Raw genomic sequence first — 25,054 nt, forward strand, 5'->3', positions numbered from 1 at the left:
ATAAAATGGGTCAAAACTCACTTAACAAATTTTTTGCTTAGCAACATAAATTCTGGCCTCAATTGTGGTCATAGGTTGAGGACTACCTGTACTTTCCAAAGCAATGGAAAGCAGCCATAATTATGGTTTGTTACTTTACAAATAGGTTGTTGTGATTAGGCTTTGAAAACTGTATATAACGGGCCCACAATTATTTTTTATAGCATAATTCCATGATACGATGTTTGTTAAAAGAAAGCTTCCTTTATGTGGCATGAGAATGCTTGTTTTTCTATGCCTCAGCTCTAAAGTGAGTAGCCTAACATTGTGCACAATCTTAACATTTAGCCTAAAAAGCTTGACAGTAACGAAGGAATTAAGATTGTTATTGTGAAACAGAAAATCATTAATCTTGCTATTCCTCACCCATATTACATACATTGCAGCATGTAATAGTTGAAAAAACAGAAAAGGCAATGAAAGTCACATCAATTATATCTTTTTTACTAGATGTTTATTTCCATTTTAGTTAACCTATCTTAAAATTCCAATACATATCCAACACATACAAGAATACAAATAAATAGTCTCATACAACATTTTAATTTTTAAATAAAGAATAATTCCCACCTAGGGCTTTTACAATGGATTTGTTACAAATCAAACAGAATTTTCCATTTTTCAGCATCACTAAGATCCAGTTATATGAAAATATAAACTCAGGAACATACTATGAGTAAGCACACTCCTTTCACTGCCTGCAAAATACAGTCGTAGATTCCAGACAAATGCCCCAACAGAAGTATACAATAAAACTTCAAAAATAAAGCTCAAAAAGCATGCTTTTTGCTTATAATCAAAGGGCGAGTCCAAATTGTATTTTGATTGGAGTAGATCAGTTAAAATTAATGGGACAAATCAGCTACAACTACAATTGCATTACTTATAAGCAGTATAAGTTTGAATCCAATCGGCATTGAAACCATAGACAACCTGGCATTCTTTGGAAAATTGCAATATATGTATATTTCTTTTTCATGTCACATAGGTCATAGTCATCCAAAAACTCAGCATCGGTCTACTTAAAAATACTCTGCCAGATTCCTGCCTGCCTCCTCATTATTTTTCTCCTTGGAAGGAAAACTTCAAGAAAGAAAGCTTCAAGTAAAAGCTTCTATTATACTTCTGGAGAACTCCCATCTCTAGAAACGGAGCTTAGCCAAGAGGGTATTTTGAACCTTTGCCTTTAAATGGGTACAAGTCAATTGTATAACCGGATGGTGTTTTATGCACATGAACCATAACAGCGGTCTGGCATCATAGCAATTGCTGATGAAGAATTTCCCATACCATTTTTTTTCGATAATAAGGCATGTGAAACTGCAAGAAAGAAACTGTGTTAATATAGTTGATACTTCCATTTAGCAAGCATGCTGTCCATTTTATTTTTACTTTCCTTAATAACTAATGTTCTCTCAGCAACTGACAAAGTGTACATGCATATAAAAGCCAAAATAAAATAAACATTAAAAATGAGAATCACTAGCCCAGGATATAGAATACAAAAGACAGAAAATAACTATTTGACATAAAACCAGTAACCATCAGAGTCTATAATTTGTTGTGGCTAAATTGTTAAGTATCTAGAAGAAGAGAAATTATTTGCCTAACTGTTGGAATATGGGCACTAAGCAAGGCTCCTTTGGAGAGTGCATTCACAGAAGGCATCACCCAGCTTAGAAAGCTCTCCCTGATGTTCATTCATTCTAGGTCAGTGATGGCTAACCTTTTTCCAATCGCGTGCCAAAAGCATGGGAAGCGTGGGGGGGGGTGCGCACACGTGCCCACATTCATAATTCTATGCACCCCGCACATGCATGTGTGACACCTCCCCACTCTCCCCCCACTTTTGGCACACGGTAGGCCCGTTTTTTGCTCTTCCCAGGCTCCAGAGCCTCTCTGGGAGGCTGGGGAGGGCGAAAACTGCCTTCCCCACCCCCCCAGAGGCCGGAAACGGCCCGTTTGCTAACTTCCGGTGGGAAGAGAGGCTCTGGAGCCTAGGGAGAGTAAAAAATGGGGCTTCCCCACCTCCCCAGGCCCTCCGGAGGCAGGAAACAGCCTGTTTCCCTACTTCCAGTGAAAATCATATGCACGTTGGAACTGAGCTCGCGTGCCCACTGATATGGCTCCACATGCCACCTGTGGCACATATGCCATAGGTTCACCTATGGCAGTCATTTAGATTTTGGCCTCAAGTTAATATCTAAACATAGAAGCCATATTTGCATAGGGCTGGAAAAAGACTGGAAGCCAGTGCAACTATTAAGGTACTGGCATCTCATGATTGTATCAATCAATACTGGTTCAAAAAAGGTCCCTCCATTCTAGTCTCTGAAGATCCCAAACTTTTCAGGAGGTACCCTTACATATAACACATTACAATAATCCAACTAGAAAATGGGTTTGTTTCCTCTATACAGATATGGCTGCAACTGGTATATTAACCAAAGCCAATAACTCAAGCTTCTAATCACTGAGGCAACTTGTGCCTTCAGTGATAACAGAATCCAGGAATAATCCAAGTTGCACATTTGAATTTTGGAGGAAATTTAACTGGCGTGAACCCCCCCCCTTTTTTTTTTTTAGTTTTTTAGTTGTTTAGCTTTTAATCTGTCAATGGGTTTTAATTAGAATTGTTTTAAATTTGGGCCAAAGTATATAATTCTTTTAATAATTTATATTTTGTATTGTTATGTGTTTTAGTTCTGGCTGTGCACCGCCCTGAGTCCACTAGGAGAAGGGCGGTATACAAATTGAATAAAATAAATAAATAAACTTCTCCCACTGCCAGAACAGATTAACCACTACTCAACAAGGTGAAGTTAAATTAAGCTTTAGTTTTTAGCCCTCATCTAACCTGTTAACTTGCTCAATAGAGGTCACTTACTGCCCTCTCAGATTAAATAAAACAGATATCATCTACATACCAATAACATGATCAGCGGCATAGTGTTTAGTAGGTACTTGCCAATATGAACACATTACATTTGTGCTCTGAGACCTTCACTGGCTTCCAATTCTTGCATGCAATTCAAAGTGCTCATTTTACCTTTAGAGCAGGGGTCTGCAACCTTAAACACTCAAAGAGCCATTTGGACCCATTTCCCACAGTAAAGAAAACACTGGGAGTCACAAAACCCTTCCTGTGCCTGTCTATTTCTTGAGCAGCCACAAAACTAGCATATGTAGTTGAACAAAATGTTCTGTTTTCTTCTGAAACTTTTCTTTTCTTGGATTTATCCATGGTTGGCCGACCAGGGGTTGAAAAGCTCAATAAATCGCGTGCCAGCGGGTGTCACATATTGGCAGTGGCGACGCATATTTTGAGTAACGGAACCGCAGCAGAGGGGTGAAAGAGCCACATGCGGCTCCAGAGCCGCAGGTTGCTGACCCCTGCTTTAGAGCCTTACAAAGTTTGGTACTGAAGTCTCTCAAGGGCATTCTCCACTCAATTTCAACTTACTGACTGCAATTTGCTCTCAAGCAAATCTATTAGTGGTCCCTCTTCTCTGAGAGAGTAGGAGGCCACTGTTTTTATGTGGTGGTGCTGAATGCTATGGAATAGCCTGCTGTCTGAAATCTGATCAGTTTCCACTTTGTTAGGCTTCTAGGAATTATTAAAAACAGCACTTTTTAAGACTTAAAGATGTAGCCTACTATTTTTACTGCTTTTTAATTGCCTGTTTTATAATTTTATTCATGTTTTAATTACTCTTGTTATGTAAAATCATTGACACTATACACATTTTATTAAGATTTAAGTCAGTAAAAGTTCCATGATTGCAACAGATTTAAAAAAAAACTAATAGCTGATTCAGGATATTATGTTCACTGGTATCAAAAACACAGTGAAATCCAAACGAGCCAATTGAGTGGTATTTGCCATCTCCTTCTTACATAAGGGAAGCCAAAATAGTTTATGCCTAAAATCTAATCCAAATATGACTCCAGACAATCAGTTTCATCTAAAAATTCTTGAAAGTAATTAACAATTCCAAGTTACATATCTTATTCATTGGGATAATAATAATCAGCCTACTGTTTCCACCACAGAACTAATAACAAATAAATACCTGTCTCAAGAGATAGAGCAGCACGAAAACTGTTTCCTAAAGTATTTCAACTCACCTGTGTAAATGCAATGGGTTTATCCCTAGAGACAAACTCTGCAAATTTGCAAGTAAACATTCCACAGTCACTGCCATTTAATTGCTGCGGAATTTCCTAAGATTGAGAAAAGGGAATATACAGGAAAGCCTATTAACTTTTTCTTGTTTTATTTAAATTACAGATCACTGAAACCTAAGAGGTTATAATACAGCAATTCTATAACAGATCATTAACTAAACAGGCATCTAAATTGATTGCTCAATTTCAGAAAATTTAAATAACAATTTGTACTTTAAGAAACAGGAAATTCCTAAAGATGCACAATCTAAGATATGCTTATTTATTCATTCAAATTTTAAAGGCTACCTACATCATGAAAAAGTAACTTTGGGAGTCATACCATAAACTTTAAAAACAATTAATATATAAAAACAATTATTATTAAAAAGATGAAAAACCCAAGTCTAAAAGAGAATAACAGATGTTAATATCCATGAAATCACATCAATATCTCATTGGTCTCCTGGGATCTCCGGGCCTGATGGCATAACCAGATTTTGAGGGACTTTTGGAAAATCAACAGGGATAGAGCCAGCTCATTTCAGGGGGAGGGGAATTTCCATAAAGCAAGTGGCACTCACCAAATGCAGCTCCCATACAGGACCCATAAGCATGCCTCTTCTGCTGAATCTGGTGGGATATTCAGGGAGAGACAGTCCCTCAGATAACCCAACCCATGCTCTGTAGGGCTTTAAAAGTCAAAACCAGCACCTTTAATTGGACCCAGAAACAAATTGGTAACTAATGCAGCCCATGAAGCAGAGGTGTAACTTGTATTGCTCTAGAGATACACATAACCGCCCCGCACTGCTGCATTTTGCACCAGCTGAAGTTTCCGGATACTCTCAAAGGTAGCCCCATGAAGAGGGCATTACAGTAATCCAATTGAGAGGTGGACTAGCACATGAGTGATCATGAGCAGAGCCTCCGATCTTGGAACTGGTGTAAGTAGCACACAATAAAAAGTTATGCAAAGGCTTTCTGTCAGGTCCGAAAAACCTGAAAGTTCAGATTAACTGATTTTTTTGCTAAAAGCCTATCTAAAGAATCTTCTCAACAATCAGCACCTGGTTAGAGTTAGATAAGGAGCAATGGTATTTGAGCGGGGTTAGTTCACTTGTGGTTATGTAACAACTCTAAGCTGATCCCTCTTTTAATTCCTCCCCCTGGCTCTGCCAGTCCTTCTCCTACACTTTTTGTTCCCATGACTGACACCTGCTCTTCAAGCATGATTCCCGAATCCAGGAAGACTATGAGATTACACATGGGATCTCTTTGGGACAATGCAATCCCATCCAGCAGCAAAAATAGAATAAACCTGGAACTGGCAAGTCCCCAAATCCCAAGCCACTCAGTCTTTCCAGAGTTCAGCTGAAGTCTGTTTTCCCCATCCAGACTCTCATAGCCTCTAGGCAACGAGATAAAATGTGCACAGCAACACTTAATTTGCCAGAGGCTGAGATGAATAATTGGGAATCCTCAGGGTACTGATGACACCTCACCCCATGGTGACAGATAAGCTCACCCAGCAACTTCCTATAGATGTTGATGGACAGAGCATCAAACCCTGCAACATCCAACATAGTATGAGCCAAAGGAGGCAACTCTCCCCTCCCCCCGCATCACCAATGACTGCAATATCACTTGATGTTTTACAAACTTTCACCTAATACAAGACATTTTATTTTTAATAAAGCATAGGTTTATGCTGGAGATTCAGGAACTACACAAATATCCATTTAAATAGGACTTCACGGCATCTATATTTGCACTTAAATCAGGTCTAGATATAATAATTCTAGTTAAGTATCTATGATTGAGTAAATCAGACCTGAGCACCTTCTCTTACCCAACACATCCTCCCATACCTCTGAAGTGCTTTAATTATGTGTTGCTTTTTAAACCACAGACCCATTTTATGTGCAATAAGGAAGCTGTGGTTTGAAGAAGCCACAACTGAAGTACTGAAATCAGTACAGAAGGGAAATTGGGTGTGTGTGAAGACTAAAATATTTATTCCTAAATTAATACTTGAATCTTGCTGAAATGACCATTTTAGAAGTTTAGATGCACAGTAGAAATGGGGGGAAAAAGAAGTTGCACATACATGAGGCTTCATACTGTAAAGTGTCCAAGATGAAACATTAATATCCAGGTTTTTCTTTGCTTTACTTTCCTCTTGCAGATATTGTCTGTTCAATAAAATCATAACAAACAGTGATAACATTTTCCCCAAGAATTAAGATCATCACTCTTCAGAGGAAATAAAGTTTTGCATGGTATATTTTTAATACAAAAAATGTGAAAAAAATATCCACCCAAAGTTTACAGCAGTCAACAGAAGTAATGGTTCATTTTACCAATCTAATAAAAAAGTAAAAAGGGATATTTTTTGTACTACTAGATATCTACTTACAACAATCTCATGCAGATCCGGATGCCATTTTGTCCCATTGAATCAAAATATTTGATAGTTTTTCTCCTCAAATCTATAACCTACAACAAAGTGAAGATTTTAGTAGAATCAGGCAGGCAACCATCACATTATATCCTCATCACCCAAAGAATTTCAGAAAAGCCAAAATGTATTTACCACTAATGCCCAATGTAGTCTGATATGAATAGGCACCAAGATTATGTCATGCTGGAATAAATCAACTTCTTTGGTCCATCTTTTTACTGCATTATAACCCATAGAATTTAGCTTGGAATAGAAGAAAGTACTGAAAGCATAAAGTACTGGAAATCTTTGCATTTTATTTCTCTCAACCAGAAGATTCATATAGAAATTAATGACCTATAATCAAAGAGAAGAGACAAGATAAGAGGAGGAAATACAGATATACATAAACATACATCTACTATTTCAAATGTACTAATAAAATGCAATTAATTATCAGGGCTATTTTTATAGATATTCCCACAAAGCCTTTATTGGAATATTTCTATTCTTGAAAAATAGCCTTGAGAATTGCTTTTTATTAGTACACTTGAAATAGTGTACAGGCAGTCCTCATTTAATGACTGCCTTGTATAGCGATCATTTGCAATTATACAATGAGAAAAAGTAACCTTGTGACCAATCCTCACATTTACGACCTTTACAGGCTTGTAAAGAAAAATTGAAGTAAATTCAGAAGCAAAGCTATGGTTCCACATTAACAACTTAATGACCAAGTTGCTGATCTCGCTTGTGGTCGCTAAATTAGAACTTCCTGTAAGACATACAAAGGGCTCAGGAAGTTACAATTCAATAAGGCAAAAAAGGGAATTAATCCAGTCCACAGGCCAGTTCCAGTTCCCACCTGCTCTGAATAAGGTGATGAAACAAGCTTAAAAAACAATCACATTTTCCTTATTTAGGAAGAAGATGCACACTGGACAAACTGTCATGAAGCAGATGAAGTGGCACTGTGCTGCCTTTCCATCTCTCTCTTATGAGGGAAATTAAAAGCAGAAAGGGACTGAGATAACCTCACTCAATATTTTGCAAGCCAGATGTACTGGTCTGATGGGCAATTTAGGCCTCTAGATCAGAAGCTTTCCAACCCTGTGATAGAGCACTACAGTTATTTCTACAACAAAGGACTAATGAAACTTTAGCTACTAATGAGTAAAATTATTTTACCACATCATTGAGCCACTGCTGGTTTCTTAGTGTTTGAATGTCTCTTCGCGTAATATTCAGCTTGAAGGCGCTAGTCAAAATTTCATCATCTTGACCATAGCTCAGAGCATTTGCTATCTCTTTTTCCATATCCTGGAAGAACATTTTATACTATGAAGATCATAAACAGTTAATATTAAAACTAAACTTAGTCATTTTGAAGAAGTGAAGCGAGGGTAGAAACAACATATTCAGGTTGTTTTATCTTGTAAAGAAAAAAGTGAACACAAATATCTTATTTCTAGCATACTTTATTCTGAAAATAACAGTTTTGGTATAATCTAATTTGAATGACTATTTCTTGACATAAATTACATTCCTATACTGGGGACAATAAAAACAGAACATATCTGGAGCTAATTTCAGGTAAACTTAGTCCTTTAATGCCTACCTTTGTAAACTCAGGGAAGCACTCTGTAGCCTTTTCCAAACTCAGATACTTTTCTCTTATTTCAACCAGAGAACGTCTTCTGCGTGACGATTCTTTCTGGACCAGGCTTAATCTAAGTGATACTTCTTCTGATAGATCATTTCCCATCAAAGGCTGCATGGACCTCTGTAAATAAAATGGAAAAAAGAAACTGCCAAATCAAAGTCTGTAATTGAATTGTTCATGGAAAGGAGTCCTTCAAAAGACAAAAGAATCCCATCAAAAGCTTCTTTATAAAACAACAAACTAGGAAATCCCTTTCCAATCAGACTGGCAGAAAAAAGGATCATTCAGTTGACAAACTGTATCTTTTCCCGCAGTGAACTCTTTTGGCTTATAAACTACAGTAAAGTTTTTAAAAGGAAGGGGAGAAGTAACGAGTTTATGGTTCTCTGAGGTTGAGACATGGGATAAAATAGAAGGGTTGAATCTTTCCCTGCGCCATGAGGTTGACTTTCAAGGAAGAAAAAATGTTGAAGGGTTTACTCTTTCTTTTTCTTACTCTTGGAATATGCCTGGCTACCTGACAAATAGTAAAATGCTCAGGTTAGGGGCTTGCAATTGCTTCTTTAGCACTGCAGTCAACAGCATGGAAGGTTTTAGCAGAGTTGAACATAGGAAACTGCCTCAAAACAGACTGTTCACCAAGTCCAACATTACCTATTCCAACAGTAAAGTTCTGGGATCTTAGTCATGATCGTCCACATCATATCTGAACTGATGTGGAACTGGAATTCATCAGGGACTGAACTTAAATCTTATATCTGCAAATAATGAAATTCATGTCACTGAGCTATTTCTTTCTTTTTCTCCCCCTCCCCTTGGCAACATACATTTTAAACCACTAATTTCCTAGAAGGGTTCCTGACTATACAATTCCAGCTGGTTTGGAAGGGAATCTTAAATAATACACTGATAGATCCATTACAAAAAAATCTGAACAATTTCAACAACTCATTAAAAAAATACAACCATCATTCTGGTTTGTACTCTACATTATACATTTAACAATGCTAATTATCCATGTCCAGATAAGATAATTTCATTTTAATCAATGCACTTCTACATGTAAAACAGGAAAACACTCTATTAGTGTAGTGTATATTATAATACTAACCTGTTGATCGGAGATAAAACAACTTGTCATCTAACAATTTTACTAGTCAGAACTAAAAAAGTTCTCAGACTCCAAGATATTCCTTAGAAATAAACACATACCTGCTATAACATTATGCCAAGTATTTAAATCTTAATATATTAAGATTGGACAAATGGTTCAAGAAGGTAGAATTCACAAACGTTACTCAAATGTGGCTAAGAGATTTTAAACAATAATCCCTCCCTCCCTCCCTGAGATTATCCCAACCCATCTTTGAGGTAATGAGTGTGCTACAGGCCCCCTCTATGAAACATTATGATCTTGCAGGACTGGGAAAATGTGTGACATCTCTATCACAGACCCTGCCATTCCCTCAAAGATATGGACAGTGTGCTCAGTGCACACCTGAGGTGTGGGAAGGGTTTTAAGATCTGGGGTTTGTGGAAGCCCTATGGTAGTTTTTTGTTGTTGTTATGGTTGTTTTATCCTGAGTTGTCCTTATGTTTTAAGTGGCCCAGAATCTGTTCAAGTAGGTGACTGTAACAATTTAAAGACATTTTAAAAAATGGAACTCTACCATTATAGGGTATAATAACAAAATCTTAAAAGCTTAACAGAGATTCTCTCTCTCTTTTCTCTTATACTAAATAGAATCAAGCTAGGGCAATCTTGAATTCTTTCCTTGTTCCATCCCCTCTATTTGGGCTAATATTTAGATAACGGTAATTGAATTCTGCCTTCAAGGCCATCTCCACACAATTCTAAACAACAAATTGTTTTTCTTTATACTTAAACCAGGATCCTTGAGGGGTGGGGGGAGGGAAATCCTCTTTAGGACGTTCTTCAAACTAGTAACTTTATTTTGGAAATCTTTTATCTCGTCCCATTATACAGCAGACCACTGGCATCTTGGAATTTGTCTAAGGTGCTGGATTTTGAGGAGATTTTTACTTAAATTCTCAGTAGTTTCATTGTGATTTGAGACCTTTGTAATTTGTCTTTCTCAAAATTAATGTTTGCATTTTAATATTTAAATAGGAAGGATTCTTCATATTTTTAAATGAGTTGATTTTTTAAATCTCTGATGACATTGTTCTATTTCCCAAGGAGGGAGAAAAGTGCTTGTTTTTTGTATATTTAACACAGCATGGGGTGTGATAGCCCTCTCCTTCTGACGCATCAGGGATAGGGACTAGGATACCAGAGAAGGCTACTTTAGAAGGTAATAGCAACAGGATTTATCAAGTCACTATCCTAAAGCAGAAGATAGGCCAGGCTGAGAAAACCCCAAGACATTCTAACAAAGGAGATTTGAGACTGCAAGCTTTCTATTCTATGTGCTCATTATTATTATTGTTAGGAAAATGATTGAACAGGAAAAATTAAGATTCTGAAATGTAAGAAAAATAATACTTGGTTGAAAATTTTCAGAAGACTAGCCTGAATGGTATTTGAAAATTAATGATGGCATTCTAAGCAGTATCATTGTAATGTATTTCATTTCTTGTAATTATTTTAATGACATGTTGGCTACAAATTTAATTGAATTTTAAAGTAATTATTAATAAAATTTAAAAGAAAAAAGAAAAGTATCACAATAAAGAGTGCATCTCACCTCTTTTTTCTGTTCGAATACCTTTTCATGTTCTGTTGTCCTTTTTGCTATTGTTATTGATCTGACAGAAACATGGAGACAAAGAGGTTACTGGGAGTATTACAAAAGTAGAAAGAAACACTTTCATTATCAGAAAGAATTTTACAAGCATTTTATATCTGCTAAGCTAATGCAGTCCTTCAGAATAATCCTATAAATGTTGATTATAGTGGAATACAAAGAATGAAGTGGAATACAAAGAATGAAGAACTAAATTATACATTGTTCAGTGGCTCATCCTTTCACACAAAAATGTTATTGCTGAAGTATTAGAAAATCTCTACAACCATATAAAAAAGGATCTAGAAGTAAAAGTTTGGTTCAATATTTAAAATCTGTAAACATGTTAAGTAGTACAGTGATGAGAGAAAGCCTGTTAGCATGTTAGAATTATCTATGATTCTGCAACACTAGGCTCTATAAGAGATGAGACCTTCATCTAGACAAGGGGTGTCAAACTCGATTTCATTGAGGGCCACATCAGGGTTGTTTGATCTGGGAGGGCTGGGGGTGCGTGGCCAGGGTGAGGCCAGCTCGACATCACTTGTGTCGGAGGCACCTGTGGTGGCCTGAGCACTCTGCAAGTGAAAACAGGCTCCCGAGCTTTGTTTTTGGCTGTGACGGCATCCTGCAACCCTCTGCCAGCGAAAATGGAGTTCAGGAGGGCCACTATGGCTCTCGCAAACTTAGTTTTCGGCTGCGACGGTCTCCTACAACCCTCTGCCAGCAAAACCGGAGCTTGGGAGGTCCACCTATGGCCCTCGCAAGCTCCATTTTCGGCTGCAACAGCCTCCTGCAACCCTCTGCCAGTGAAAATGGAGCTCAGGTTTCGCTGGCAGAGGCACTGCGGGCCTTTGCCAGCAGTGTTTTCAGGGCAGTCCCGCGGGCCAGATCTATGCACCCTGAATGACAGATCCGGCCCCTGGGCCTTGAGTTTGACACCCCTGATCTAGACTATCTATATTTTTAACCAGAAGTGATTCTGATTAAAAACCAAAACACAATACAATGTCATGATCTACTGAACACACTCTGCCAATATTCATATTCTTTGAGTCTGCTCTTCATGACACAGTTTATGGAAGTGAATGATGTCTTGATCCAGAGAGACTTGCAGAACTTGAAAAATAGTTATCAATGCTCATCAGAATAGGAGGCTTACAAAATTGCCATCAATGGTCAGACATTAAAATGTAAAAATGAAGAAAATGCACACTGTGACTAATTCCCAGTAATAGTTGTCCAACAAAGTTCACCACAACAGCAAGGCATATAATATTCCAAAAGGCTATAAAGAATTCAGGGTAACAGCAAAGGATCTACAGGCCATTCCTCTATAGCCTAATGCAGCAGTCATAAAAAGTAATCCCAAATGTGCTTTTTAAAGAGGCAAATGGACTTGTGGTTTTTCTTTGAAGAACAAAAGTAATGTTTACAGGAGGGTATCAAGGAGGAAATCACTACTATCAGAAAGCACATCCCTGCCCATCTTAAGTTTGAAAAGGAGTTTTGCAACAAAAAATTGATTCTGCAATGTGGTCAGATCAGTTGAAAGTAGAAGTTTTATGCATTAAAGAGAAATATCGCATTAGGAAAGAATCAAATCTTGCATTCCAAAAAAAGAACTTAATTCCAGCTCTGGAGCACAGCAGTGGAAATGGTATGGTTTGCAGCTGCTTTGCAGCTTCAGGATCCAGAGACCTTGCTCTCATTGAGGGAACAATGGATTCATTGAGGGAACAATATAATTTACTAGCCAATTCTACTGGAGGATGTCAGGGTATCTGCCTGTGAGTTGAATTTTAAATGAATTGGGCTCAAGCCACACAACAATGATCCTAAACAGAGCAAGTACATTTATAATAGAAGGGCTAAAGTAGAAAAATTCTATATTTTGAAATGGATGAAACAAAGCCCTGGACTTAATCCAACAGAACCTCATGGATAATCAGAAGCAAAGAGTTCATACAAGAGAGCCCAAAGATATCAATAGGTTAAAGCAATTATGTAAGAAAGATTGAGCCAAAATAAATATTTGCATGCTCATGTGCAGGTCTGATTATCAGGGACCGAAAATGGTAGGTGGAACCAATGCTATTAAAGAAAGTGCCACCAGTTATTTAATCTAAAACTTTATATACTTTTTTCTAATAAAGATAATGTGTTCACTAAAGTTGTAACACAGAACATTGTTTTTGTGCTTTTTGTTTAAGGTAAAGCTCAGATCTCAATGTTAAGTCACAGTACTAAGGATACCTCTAGAGTTTAAAAACATCAAATTACTGTGTTTTTCACTGGAAAAGTTCCAGAACAGCATTATTAAATGAAATGTTTAAAAATTATACTACATCCACTATATTTTCAAAATATAGAAAAATATGAAGGAGCTTTTCATTTTAATTTGTCTCTTTAAATTTTATGTTTTGTAAGTCTGTACTAAAGTTAATATGTAACATCCAATTTCAAATTTGCTTCACTCTGAACCAGTATATCTCTATCTATAGCACAAATGCTCATGGCTCATGGCACAGACAGATGCCAAAAGATGATATATAGAATAAATGCTCACAGTAGCACATAACTATTTAGATATGAGTGCTTTGTTCTTCCGCTAAACGAATGCTAAACAAAACCTGATGAAAATATTTCCTAGGTTCTAACCTTCTCTTAAAACCACAAATTATAAACCAATGAACTTTCACTTACCTGCTCATATCATTTTTAGAGCCCAAGTGACCAAAGTTTTTGATTCCTTAAAGAAAGGATATAATAAAAGTAACTCAGTTGTCCTCCCTACACATTGGTGATATTTAAAGGAGCATTGGTTGTCTCACACATTTTACAGATGTATTCTTTCATTTCTTAGTAATTAGCCTAGAAAAGAAAGCTTTTTAAAGAAGAATTCAGTTATTGATGCAAACCAGTGTTGAAATGCTACCGGTTTGCACCGATTCAGGTGAACCGGAAGTGATAAACAGGCACTGCAACCAGTCATAAGTCCAAACCTGTGGCCAAGTGCCCACATCATGATCATATGACTGCAGGGTGCTAGTATGGCTACAATTCCAAGGACCGTTCATAACCACCATTCATCAGCACCGCCATAATTGAATGAATGATTGTAGGTTGAGAACTACCTGTTTTGTCATTAACAGTCCTTTTTTAAAAAAATTAAAGGAATAAGAAAAAATCAGATGAAGCACAAACCTGCTTAGAGTCAAAAGTGATGTCTACAAGCAGCAATATAAGAATCATCTTGCTTACTTCAAATAAAAATTAATATACTTCCTTTCTTATTCCTTCGCAAAAAAAAAGTAATAAACTTCAACGCTAGTCCCTTACAGTACTAGCATCAACCAAGACTGCAGGCCAGATTCAAAGTGAAAAAGAAACCCTAAAGGAGGCAATGTCAGACCACATGTATTTTTACTAGGAAAACTGCACGTTTGTGTCTATGAAGTTATTGGGAATTGAGTTTGACTTGAAGGAAATATTACTTTTTTAGAAAGTTTATATGATGCTTGATACTATTATAATGCAGTAAGGTTAGGCAATGTTTTGATTTGATTTGATTTGATTTGGAAAAGGTATTGGAATACATGAAAGTAGCTCCCTCTCAGCAACTATTCAATCTTGAAAAAATGCAACTCTTTTAATGAGTTGCAGAAAGATTTGGATCCACACGCATGCTTTCCAAAATACCTCTTCCAAACTGAATCTGCCTTGTGATTAAGTTAAGAGGGATAGTTAAGATGACAGAAGTTTAGATGTAGAAATGGAAAATGTAGAGATGGAATACATCAGTATTTAAGCTGTATTTAGTAATATTTAAGCTGCTGATTATGGGTTTAAATCCTCACTAAATGGCTGGGCAAGACCCTGGCTTTCAACCCCACCTTCTTCATTTGGTAACAATTGTGTGAAAAAAATTAAAGAATTGCATTGCCAGTTCTTGAAGAAAAGATAGCATTAAAAATCTAACAAATAAGTTAATTTAGATAAGGTATTGAGATCATGTGGACTAGGTAATTAATGTTATCTCGATTACCGTATTTTTCGGTCTATAAAACATACTTCCCCCCACTCCAAAAAAAGTGGATGGAAATGTCTGTGTATCTTATACAGTGAATATTGCCGAAGCCCCGCCCACCCGCCGGCCCCCACCCGCCGGCCTCTGCCTCCCAGCAATTTACCTCCTTGAAGCAAACAGCAAACAGCCTGGTCAGTTTCAGCACAGCCTGATTTAGCACAAGCAGCTGACTGGTGGTTGGATCAGCCTCCTGGAATACTGCCTATCAGCTATTCTAAGCTGTAGAGATTGCCACCACCCGTTGCCACTGTTGCCGCCCATCGCTGCTGCCGCCCATCGCCACCGCCATATGCCCCATTTTTGGCCACGCATCCCATTTTTGGCCTCCGTGCACCCCATTTTCAGCCTCCACACGTCCTGTTTTTGGCCCGTTCCAGGAGGCAGGGATAGGCGGCAGCAGTGATGGGCAGCAACTGGCAGTGGTGATCCCTGCAGCCTGGAACACCTGATAGGCATTATTCTGGGAGGCCAATCCAACCGCCAATCAGTTGCTTGTGCTAAATCAGGCTGTGCTGAAGCTGATCAGGCTGTTTGCTGTTTGCTGCAAGGAGGTAAATTGCTGGGAGGCAGAGACAGATTTCCCCCCCTTGTTTTCCTCCCCAAAAGCTAGGTGCGTCTTATTACTTTGGAGTGTCTTATAATCTGAAAAATACGTAAATAGTTTATCTTAATCCACTGGACAGATAACTTTAAGATAATAACTCATCTTAATCTATTCAAATATAGCAATGAAAGTAAATGCTTATTCTAAGGCTTCTGAGAGAAGTTTAAGAGGGAAAATACTGTAGAAGGGTTAAAGATACAAAAACTGGAGATAATTTTTATAAACTAACAAGGGCAAGTGACCGACCCTGAATTACAACATTTCAAATGTTTACCAGTATAAAATGTAACGACAAGGTTTTAAATAAAAATACTGGTAACTAAAGTACAAAGGTGAATATGCCACTCACCTTGCAATTATATTTTGGCCAGAGTATACATTATCAGGTGTTTTTATTATACTTTAATCTCTTTTTTCACTTATAGTAACTATACATTTTTAGAAAGATTCCAATCCTTCCTTTAATATCCCACTTAAACTGTAACTTATTTCACTGCTATATACATTTTTTCACTATTATTACTTACCATTTCTTGGCATTTCAGATGAAGGGATGAGATCAAACTTTAAGGATCCAGTGGCATAATCTTGGACACTTTATTCAATGCATTTGAAAGAACAAAATAAGTAATGTTTTGTTAAGGAAAAAAGTTTTGACAGTAAAGCATGGCATTGAATTTAATCTACATTTTACATATTGTATATCAACATATTTAATACTGGAATTTAATCATTAATAGGGTTATATGGTAGATATTCCATAGATTTGAAAGATAAAAACCTTTATATAGCTAACAAAGAATATTTCACATTTTAACAGGTTAATATCACATGTAATAATTGCAAGCAAGTCTGAATTTATAACAGCTTTAAATTTAGCTTAGAAAGACATATCTGCACTTCAGATGTCACTTCTAGAAACAGGTTAAATATGATCCTGACTTGTTTTTCCACATGTATGAAGGGAGAAGTGAAATGGTAAAACAGGACCCCTAGTGGACATTCTAATTCATTAAGTCATGATTTAAGTTTAGAGTGGAATATGACTGCAACCAATAGTACTACTTTAGGATGGTATTTCTAATTCACAATATCTAGCGTGCAAAATTCCAATTGCTTTTCCAGTTTATTTCATTGCCTCACTTTAAATATTATTTTTCTGCAAGAACTTACTCATGGTATTTTGCTACTGCACCAGAAGAGTGAATTTTAAGACTCTTTTCTTTTTCTTGCTTGAGTAGTTCTTTGTATTTCTCTTGCTCCAGTCTTTGAACTCCCTAAGATAAAACAAGTATTACAATTATTTATGTTTAAGAGCATAATAAACTTAATACTTAAAATTCATGTTTTAAGTGTGCCCTTTGGTACTATGCTTGAGATTTCATTCTGTAAAACAGGAGAAATCATTTTATCTACTTCCTACCCACCAATGTCTATGCAGGAACCAGGCAACTGGATTGCTAGACCCTCCAGCCTCAAGCTGATGTTTTTGAATGTAGGTCTCCCTGTGCAAGACATGATTGTGGATGGGAAGGCAAGCCAGCATGTTTTTCTGACGTTTAGTCAGATGAATGAGATTCCTTCAGCAAAATTCTGTACTTGGCATCAGTCCCAACTCTAGGCAGAGGAGTTGGCATGTATCTGAAGACCTTTGGCATTGTGATACACACTCTTCTGCAGGTTTAGCAGATGTGATGTTAGGATTGTGAGGCAGGGCCAAAGAGGCAGACTGAGGTTGCTGCTGTTCTACTGCTTCTCCAACTACATGACAGTATGTCTTTGCAAGATGTTTGATTTTATTGTAGGGAGCGCTTATGGATTCTGTCAGGCTATTATACTGGCAACTTTAATCTCGTCCTGGATTTGAAGAAAGCTCAAAACCTTTTGACAGTTGCAACAACTATGTCATCACTGGCCAGCCTACTTTTCTAGCTACCTATTAGATCCGGCCTTTTTCCTGCAGCAGATGAGATAGGGTTGGACTTTCTAGTGATCTTTACTTTCTCTCCTAACTAGAGCCATCACACTCAGCAAGGAGGAAAGACTTGTTCAGATGGTTCACTTCAGAAGCCTTATGGATCTGCAGTGGTTTCAGATGCTATTTGGGGTTTTCCTAGATATCTGGAGGACATATATGTTGAGTCCTCTTTTAATCTATTGGAACACAGAGGCAACCAGGCCATCAGGCAGGATTATCTCTAAGCAGCCTCTCTCCAGCCACTGATCCTATGCAGGTCCTTGGTTTTCCAAAGAGCTCTAGGAAATTAAGCAGGCAAAGAGATATCTGGACTGATGTTAATGGAAAATGAGAAATGGAAATAGATATGGGTATGATGTCAAATTCAAGCCTGTGCTGAGCTGATAAAGGCATTGGGGCTGAATTACTTTTGCTCTTTTATTGAATCTGCAGAATATCAGTCAACTGCACTAATTAGAATGTCCTGGGCCCTTTTTAAAGGGAAGGATGGGCGTACCTGCATTAGTGTGTTTGTGCACATATGTATACAAAAAAGCACACATGTAATAGATGAAATTGGACATTTCCTTAAATAAGCATCCTAGTATTAATACTGCCAACATAATTATTCACTATTAGGCATGAACAGAATGTCAGCAGCTTCTCTTAAAGACCCAAACAACTGAGTCACTTGGAACATACACCACACTCCATCAGTTACAAAAATGCATGACCCAAAATCACACTTACAAAAGTGAGAGGCTAAAGACAACAAAAACAAAGTACAACGTACTTTGTCATGGTAAGAAATATTAGTTTGTTTGGACATGAGGTGGAAGTGTCTTGACTTCAATCAAAATTCTACATAGGATAAGTATTACATATATTCTTCCAATTCTTATGCTGAACATAGAAACTATAAGTCTTAGTATAGCTCAATTTAACATACATTCTGCCTGAAACTTTCACCTCACTGAATCAAGCACCATATTAAAATATTTTGTAGTAATGTATCTGCTATAAAAGATTATTTAAAATACAAGTTTATATATCTGTGGACTTGCCTCTTCCACAGTATAATGAGGTTTCCTTAGATACCTTCCAGTCTCTAAAGCAGAAGCTTCTAATGAATGTCTGCGAGTAATATGTCTCCATGGCCGCAAATCCTCTTGAAGCACATTATGACTTTTCTTATTACTGTTTTTGAAACTAAAGTCATCTCTGGTAGAAGAAATAATATAAAAATTAAATACACTGCAAAATTTGCATGTCTATTTGGATAACAACATGTCATTTTGAAAAGGCATATATTTGAGGATTGCTAAAGAAGAATTATTCTTATTTATATTATTTCAATCACAAAAATTCAAGCTACTGTTATTTTGGACATAAAAAATGTCAGAGAAAGCATAATTAATTATAGACCACCTTTCACACATTTCATTTTTCTAAGTTCACATAATGCTTCATGGCCAAATGTATAGAGTTGATGTTGAACTTTATGCAATTTAGAAACAATTTTCCTGTAGTATTTTACCTACATCCATAAATGAAAACTCCTTGTAAGGCAGGTTTATGTCTCATATACAATGCCCAACAAAGCATATACATTAATTCTCCTTGCATTCTAAATTGAGGATGAGGATAAAGCCACATTGGTCACTTAATGGTTAAGGCACCAGGCTAGAAAGCAGGATATTGTGAGTCTAAGTCCTGCCTTAGCCATGAAAGCAAGCGGGGGTCTTTGGGCTAATCACTCTCTCAACCCAAACCACCCCACAGAGTTGTTGCTCTGTGTGTGTGTGTGTGTGTGTGTGTGTGTGTGTGTGTGTGTGTAGTGTGTGTTTGTAAGTGTATGGGTATATATGTTTATTCTAATAATAATAATAATAATAGTAATAATAATAATAATAATAATAATAATAATAATAATAATAATAGGATGGATATATATATCCCACCTTTATTATTTTTTACAAGCAACATAAGGTGGTTAATATATTCAATACATCTGTGTGCATGTGTGCGCGCGTATAAACAAAACACTGCATCTTGACAAATGGCTATCTAATATCTTAAAAACCTCCCATAATGGAGCACCCACAATTTCTAAAGGTGCCATTTCACTGAATAATTGTTTTTATTGACAGGAAATTTGTCTTTAATTCTAGGTTGATTCTCTCTTTATTAAGCTTCCATCCATTACTCCTTGTCTTGCCCTCAGATGCTTTGGAGAATTGGTTTAACCCCTCCTCTCTGTGACAGCTCCTAATTATTATTACTAATAATACTATTATTACTAATTATTTATGTTAGAGCAGACAGAGAAAAAACTCCAAAGGGGAGTACTATAATGGCCATGTGTTCTTAGAATTTCATTCTCTGTTGGCCACCAGAGAAAATTAAAGGTTTTACCTCATATAAGTCACAGGAATATGAGAGTCAGATGCTACATCTGGATGAATACAGGTACCGTAACTTGCTTTTTTATCTATGGGAAAAATAGTAAGATTCATCACAACTAATTCCATAGGCAACACTCATCATTTTTATCTTATATGGCTCTACTCCAAAGAATTATTCAAGTCTGTCATATCAAAGACATAGCAAAACTCATTGTCATAGGCAGATGTATTGGCTACGAATGGCTATATGATGCAATCCACTGAGTCTGCCAACAATTGACTTATAAGGAAACTCCAGCATTCTAGAACACTTTTCCTCAACTGATCTAAACACAAACAATACAAGAGATACATACTACAGCTTGGAAGAACAAGAAAAGCTCAATATATACGAAGCACATATGGGAAGGAAGTGGTAAAAGAAATGCCCATAACTACTTAAGAACGTTCAGTGTAGACCCAATACCTATAAGCAATGGTCTACCATGAATAAGAGTAAATTACATCTTAGCACAAGTAAAATCAATAGCACAATCTAATTTAAAGGAATTATAACATGAGCTTAATCAAAATCAACATCAATATTTTTTCAATTTATAATTTGCCATATGAGAGTTAAGTACTTCACCAAAAACAAAAATAATTATACTATTGCAAAGGAAAATGAATACACCCATTAGAATAACTGGATCTGAAATATAGCCACTGTATCTATTGACTTACCAAAGTTACACATCTGCATCTCACAGTTAGGTTGCATCTGCTTGTCAGCCAAGGCATCAGAAGCATTTGAAAGAAACTTGAAAATATTTGCATTAGTATTACTTCAGTTATGTCAAATAAACAAAGCCCTCAGCCACAAAATCTAGGTGGTATTAAACTATATAGGTGCCATTTATAGGGCCATCAGGGACTTTTCCCTTTAAGATCCACTAATTCATTCCCTAGAAGAATAGCATACTTGCTTTACCTAAAAATGTAGACCAGTACTCTCTGAGCTGCCATCAAAAAGCTCTAAAAGAGCCTGGCATTACATATGGAAGAATGTTGCTTTTCTGTTCATCTCTTAACAATGAAAGCTTTTTCCCACTCACTAGCATTCATTTCTCCTGCATTCATTCAGCAGCTCTATAGCTAGTCTTAAGGACCAGCAAGAAGAGTACTTGTTTGCTTTGTCTTTTTCTGAAGAAGCAAGAGGAAACTAAAGAAAATATCCTTGCTCAGTTTGCTTTGCTGCTTGTGAAATAAGGCAGAGGTAGTTAACACAGTAATGGTAAGACTAAGGACACAAGGCTGACATCAATTTCCAAATACAAAGTTCACTTGGTGACTTTGGGCCTCTGTTTCTCAGCCCAACTGGAGAAAATATATATGTTAGCTTGAATAGCTTCCAACTTCTGGAAATGATATATTCCATTCTCTCTCTATTTAATTTAATCATGTTACTATTCCAGAAGACAAAATATCACAAACCCAAGGATTTAATTTGCAAACAAAATACTTGCACTTTATTTTTATCTTTTCAAAAGGCACACAAACCTCTTTTGTAGTTTCAGCATATTGATCTCCAACTTTAAGATATTTAGCTGTTAAGTGGGATGGTAGCTTAATCAGACTGACAATTCCTTGAGTTAGTATACCAAAAATATCTGGAAAAAGTTAAAAGCTATAATTAAGATTATAGTCAGTAATGCTGACCTTCAAAGCAAAACAACATCATATTTATAAATGAAAGGACTCTTGAGTTCATTTGATTCAACTCTGGCAAATGTAAAAATAACATCTGGAATAAAATTCATGGAACATGAATTTTGTTCCAAATGTTATTCTCGCATTTGCCAAAATTCATGCGATAGGTCTAGCAATATCTGCAGCAAACTTTGAGACTTGAAAAACACACATAGGGTGATGTCATTGACTTGTCTTATTGTACTGGAAGGATGTATCTGCTATGACAGCATTTAGCACTTTCCTGTTTATAAACATTGTATTGGCTTAAGAGACATATTTATTAAAATACATTCCCTTCCTGTTCTTTTATTCTAACATTCTACAATCTATTGAAAGTACAAAGGTTTAGGGGAAAGTTTTTGTTTTCTATTAGTAGAGATCAGTCAAGGTGTATCTTGGTTCAAATATAATATTCATTTTATTTATTCATTCATGGTACATATAGAACACCAGATTCCCAAAATGATCCAAAACAGTGAAGTGATTATTATCTTTTTTATTAGATCCACCTCACTTGCAGTTATACAAAAGAAATCCTAACTGTGGAAATCTTAAAAAATTCACTATAAAATTAAATCATGAGCAATGGATGCTGCTGCTGATTGTTAAAAATCCTTCAGTAAAATTTGGAAAAGCAGATATTTGCCTGTTTTAGAACAGGCTTTTCTTTTCCTTCTCCTCATTTTTCTTGAAATACTTCTGCTTGCACCAATCTTACACTTCCAATCTGGTGTTCAGTGGGTGCCTTTTTTATTATATTGCTTTACAGTAATTCAATACTTTAATTCCCTTCTTCCATTTCCATATACCAGATAAAACATCCTCCCCATATGGACATTATTTTTAATAAATTTGCTTTTTGTTCTAATTAAATTATGCATCAATTTCCTATGATTGTATAGCAATGTTTCTTACAGGCAGCAAAGGAGACTTCTATTACTTATAGCTTTAGATATTAATAAATTAGTTGTTTCGAGTTCAAAACTGGTTACGTATTTCCAAAAGCATTAAAACAGCATTGTTCTAAACTTGAAACATTTCTAAGATGATTTCTTAGTACTAAAACAATGTTTAATGAGTTGAGCATTACTCCTTTTAATTCAAAACATTTTTCATAATTGTTAATTATCACAATTTGCTCTTGAAATATATGTTAAACCTCTGTGAACAAGGAAGAATAAAATCCTTTCAAATATTTATTAAGTTATATTCTAGTCATGAGAAACCACCACAGAAAGTAGACATTACCAAGTTTTTGTCTTTTTGCTTGCTCCTGATCAGGCTCTTCTACATAGGACTGACAACTAAGGAGGAAAAAAATGTGTTTAATGAACAGTAATGCTGACTAAAGAAATGGTTCACACAACTATAAATTAAAGGCTCATATTATTTTTTAAAATTCTCTACATCAATAACTGGGACATTGTATGATCTGTGATATTCATAAAAAATAATTCATTAATACTCTACAGCAAAAAGAATTATTTGCATGTTTAAATCACATTAAAAATGACTTTTTCCAAAATATTTGCTGAGATCGGCAATTATAAAGTGATCCTGGGAGTTGAAATGCTCTAATCCAGGGGTGTCAAACTCACGTCGTCACAGTGGTGTCACGTGACGTATTGGGACTTTTTTCCCCTTCACTAAACCGGGCGTGGCCAGCGCATGATACATCCGGCCTGCGGGCCAGGAGTTTGACAGCCCTGCTCTAACCTGTCCCTCATTAATTTATTCGTTTAATTTTGATGCTGCCCATTTCCCTATAAGTTAACTCTGGGCGGTTTACATATGAAACAAAAAGAAATATATATATAATATACTTCTCCGTATGACTCCCTTCCTTTGGAATATTATCCCCGCAGAGATTAGGCTGGGCCTCACTTTGACACTCTTTTGCAATGCCCTGAAAACCTGGTTTTGCCAATAAGCCTGGGGAACCCAGAATGAGATGGAGCCCATCAAGCCCATTTGATTGACTGTCACCAAGAGGGTTGGGAGTTATGTCATTATTCTTTTAATATTGGGATTTTTTATTATTTGTAAGCCACCCAGAGTCACTGAGAGTCATATAAATCCTCTAAATAAATAAACAAATAAACATTATAATATTAAAACTTGCCGATTAAAATTTTAAAAGCTATATAAAATCCAAAATTAAGGGACGACGGACAAAGAAGTCCTCTTACCCCTGTTAACTACCTCCAGTGTTGAACACTCCAAGCCAAGTTTTAATACCCTTCCAGGAGGCCAAAATGATGGGAGCAATTCTCCGAGGGGGGGGGGATGGGATGCTCCACAGGGATGAGGCCATCCTGCATCCACATAAACATAATGTCTTACCCTCCTCCGCCCCCACAACCTCATCCCAATTTAAATCTTACCTCGCTTCAATAATTCTATGCATTTGATGAAGTGAGTTGCAGCTTACAAACATGTACACCTTTTAATAAAATTTTGTTAGCTGGAAAAATGCTACCAGACCCTCTGTTTGGGGGGACCTCATCGCCCAGCCACAATTTTCCTATTCTGTGAATCCATTCCCACAAGAAGGAATCAATAAGGATCTAAGAGCCCACTTTGGTCTAGTGGTTATAGCCATCAGGCTAGAAACCAGGAGACTGGCAGGTGTCAAAGCCCGCCTCAGGCATCAAAGCCAGATGGGTGACTTTGGAGGAGGAAAGGAACATTTAGGTATTTCCCCACCTGGAATTATTTATACAATTAACAAAGGAGGGATAAAAATGAATAATTGCAAAAAAAAAAAAAAGATATATGAAGGAAAAGCGAACGTTAGCCGAGAGAAAGGGAAGACCCAGGAAGTCAAGGCTGAAGGGAGGTGATGTGACGCCCACTTTAACCCTAGCTGGGGCTACCATGCAGGCGGTTCAGATCCTTCCCCGCATCCGTTGAGTCTCTCTCGACTCACGCCGAATTTTCGGGGAGGCATCACGGAAGTATTTTGCCTTCACCTCCTCTTTCCGGGAAGCTGTCCGATTGCCCAGACTAGCCTGCAGCAGCAGCCCCGAGAAGATGGATGCCGTGCTCCTCTCACCTGCGATACCGTCTCTTCCGCGGTCGAGGTAAAGGAGGCTCCGCATCCCGCTGACAAGAGGAAGGTGAGGATACCCAAGAACGCAGAGTCTCACAGAACCACTTGTACATAGGCCCCAGCCGCCACGGCCAGGCCGGAAATACGTCACAGACG

The 25,054-nt window shown here is 37.0% G+C and overlaps 1 protein-coding gene across 6 annotated transcripts; it reads right to left on the reverse strand.

The window, feature by feature from the left end:
* Nucleotides 1-504: 504 nt before the first annotated feature.
* Nucleotides 505-25,019, reverse strand: SENP2 (SUMO specific peptidase 2). Of its 6 annotated transcripts, XR_011600533.1 has the most exons (18): nucleotides 24,902-25,019; nucleotides 23,095-23,150; nucleotides 21,655-21,764; nucleotides 20,839-20,914; nucleotides 20,126-20,201; nucleotides 18,775-18,931; nucleotides 16,927-17,030; nucleotides 16,281-16,348; nucleotides 13,766-13,811; nucleotides 11,021-11,081; nucleotides 8,268-8,432; nucleotides 7,838-7,969; nucleotides 6,803-7,006; nucleotides 6,626-6,705; nucleotides 6,317-6,401; nucleotides 4,791-4,839; nucleotides 4,168-4,263; nucleotides 505-1,359 (listed from the first exon to the last, which is right to left on the reverse strand). XR_011600533.1 is itself a non-coding variant. In XM_070946431.1 (17 exons), the coding sequence occupies exons 1-17, from the start codon at nucleotides 25,009-25,011 to the stop codon at nucleotides 1,297-1,299; spliced, it is 1,689 nt and encodes a 562-aa protein (XP_070802532.1). In that variant the 5' UTR covers nucleotides 25,012-25,019; the 3' UTR covers nucleotides 505-1,296. The 6 variants fall into 6 exon arrangements, 5 of the variants coding, with proteins under 5 accessions (XP_070802532.1, XP_070802535.1, XP_070802533.1 ...); XM_070946431.1 differs by lacking the exon at nucleotides 4,791-4,839; XM_070946432.1 differs by lacking the exons at nucleotides 505-1,359; nucleotides 4,168-4,263 and having other exon boundaries at nucleotides 4,545-4,839.
* Between the last annotated feature and the right edge of the window lie 35 nt (nucleotides 25,020-25,054).

Source organism: Pituophis catenifer, unplaced genomic scaffold, assembly GCF_029215685.1.
Source record: "Pituophis catenifer annectens isolate HBS135680 unplaced genomic scaffold, rPitCat1.0.hap2 SCAF_6, whole genome shotgun sequence".
Lineage (NCBI taxonomy): Eukaryota > Metazoa > Chordata > Lepidosauria > Squamata > Colubridae > Pituophis > Pituophis catenifer.

Bases quoted from the DNA above. Each gene is read 5' to 3' on its own strand.
- SENP2 (XM_070946430.1), bottom strand. From the start codon at position 25,011: ATGTACAAGTGGTTCTGTGAGACTCTGCGTTCTTGGGTATCCTCACCT. The intron at 8,433-11,020 runs GTGAGATGCACT...TTTTATTTACAG, and splicing joins TATTCGAACAGAAAAAAGAG to AGGTCCATGCAGCCTTTGAT. The intron at 6,402-6,625 runs GTAAGTAGATAT...TTTATTGAACAG, and splicing joins CGGATCTGCATGAGATTGTT to ACAATATCTGCAAGAGGAAA.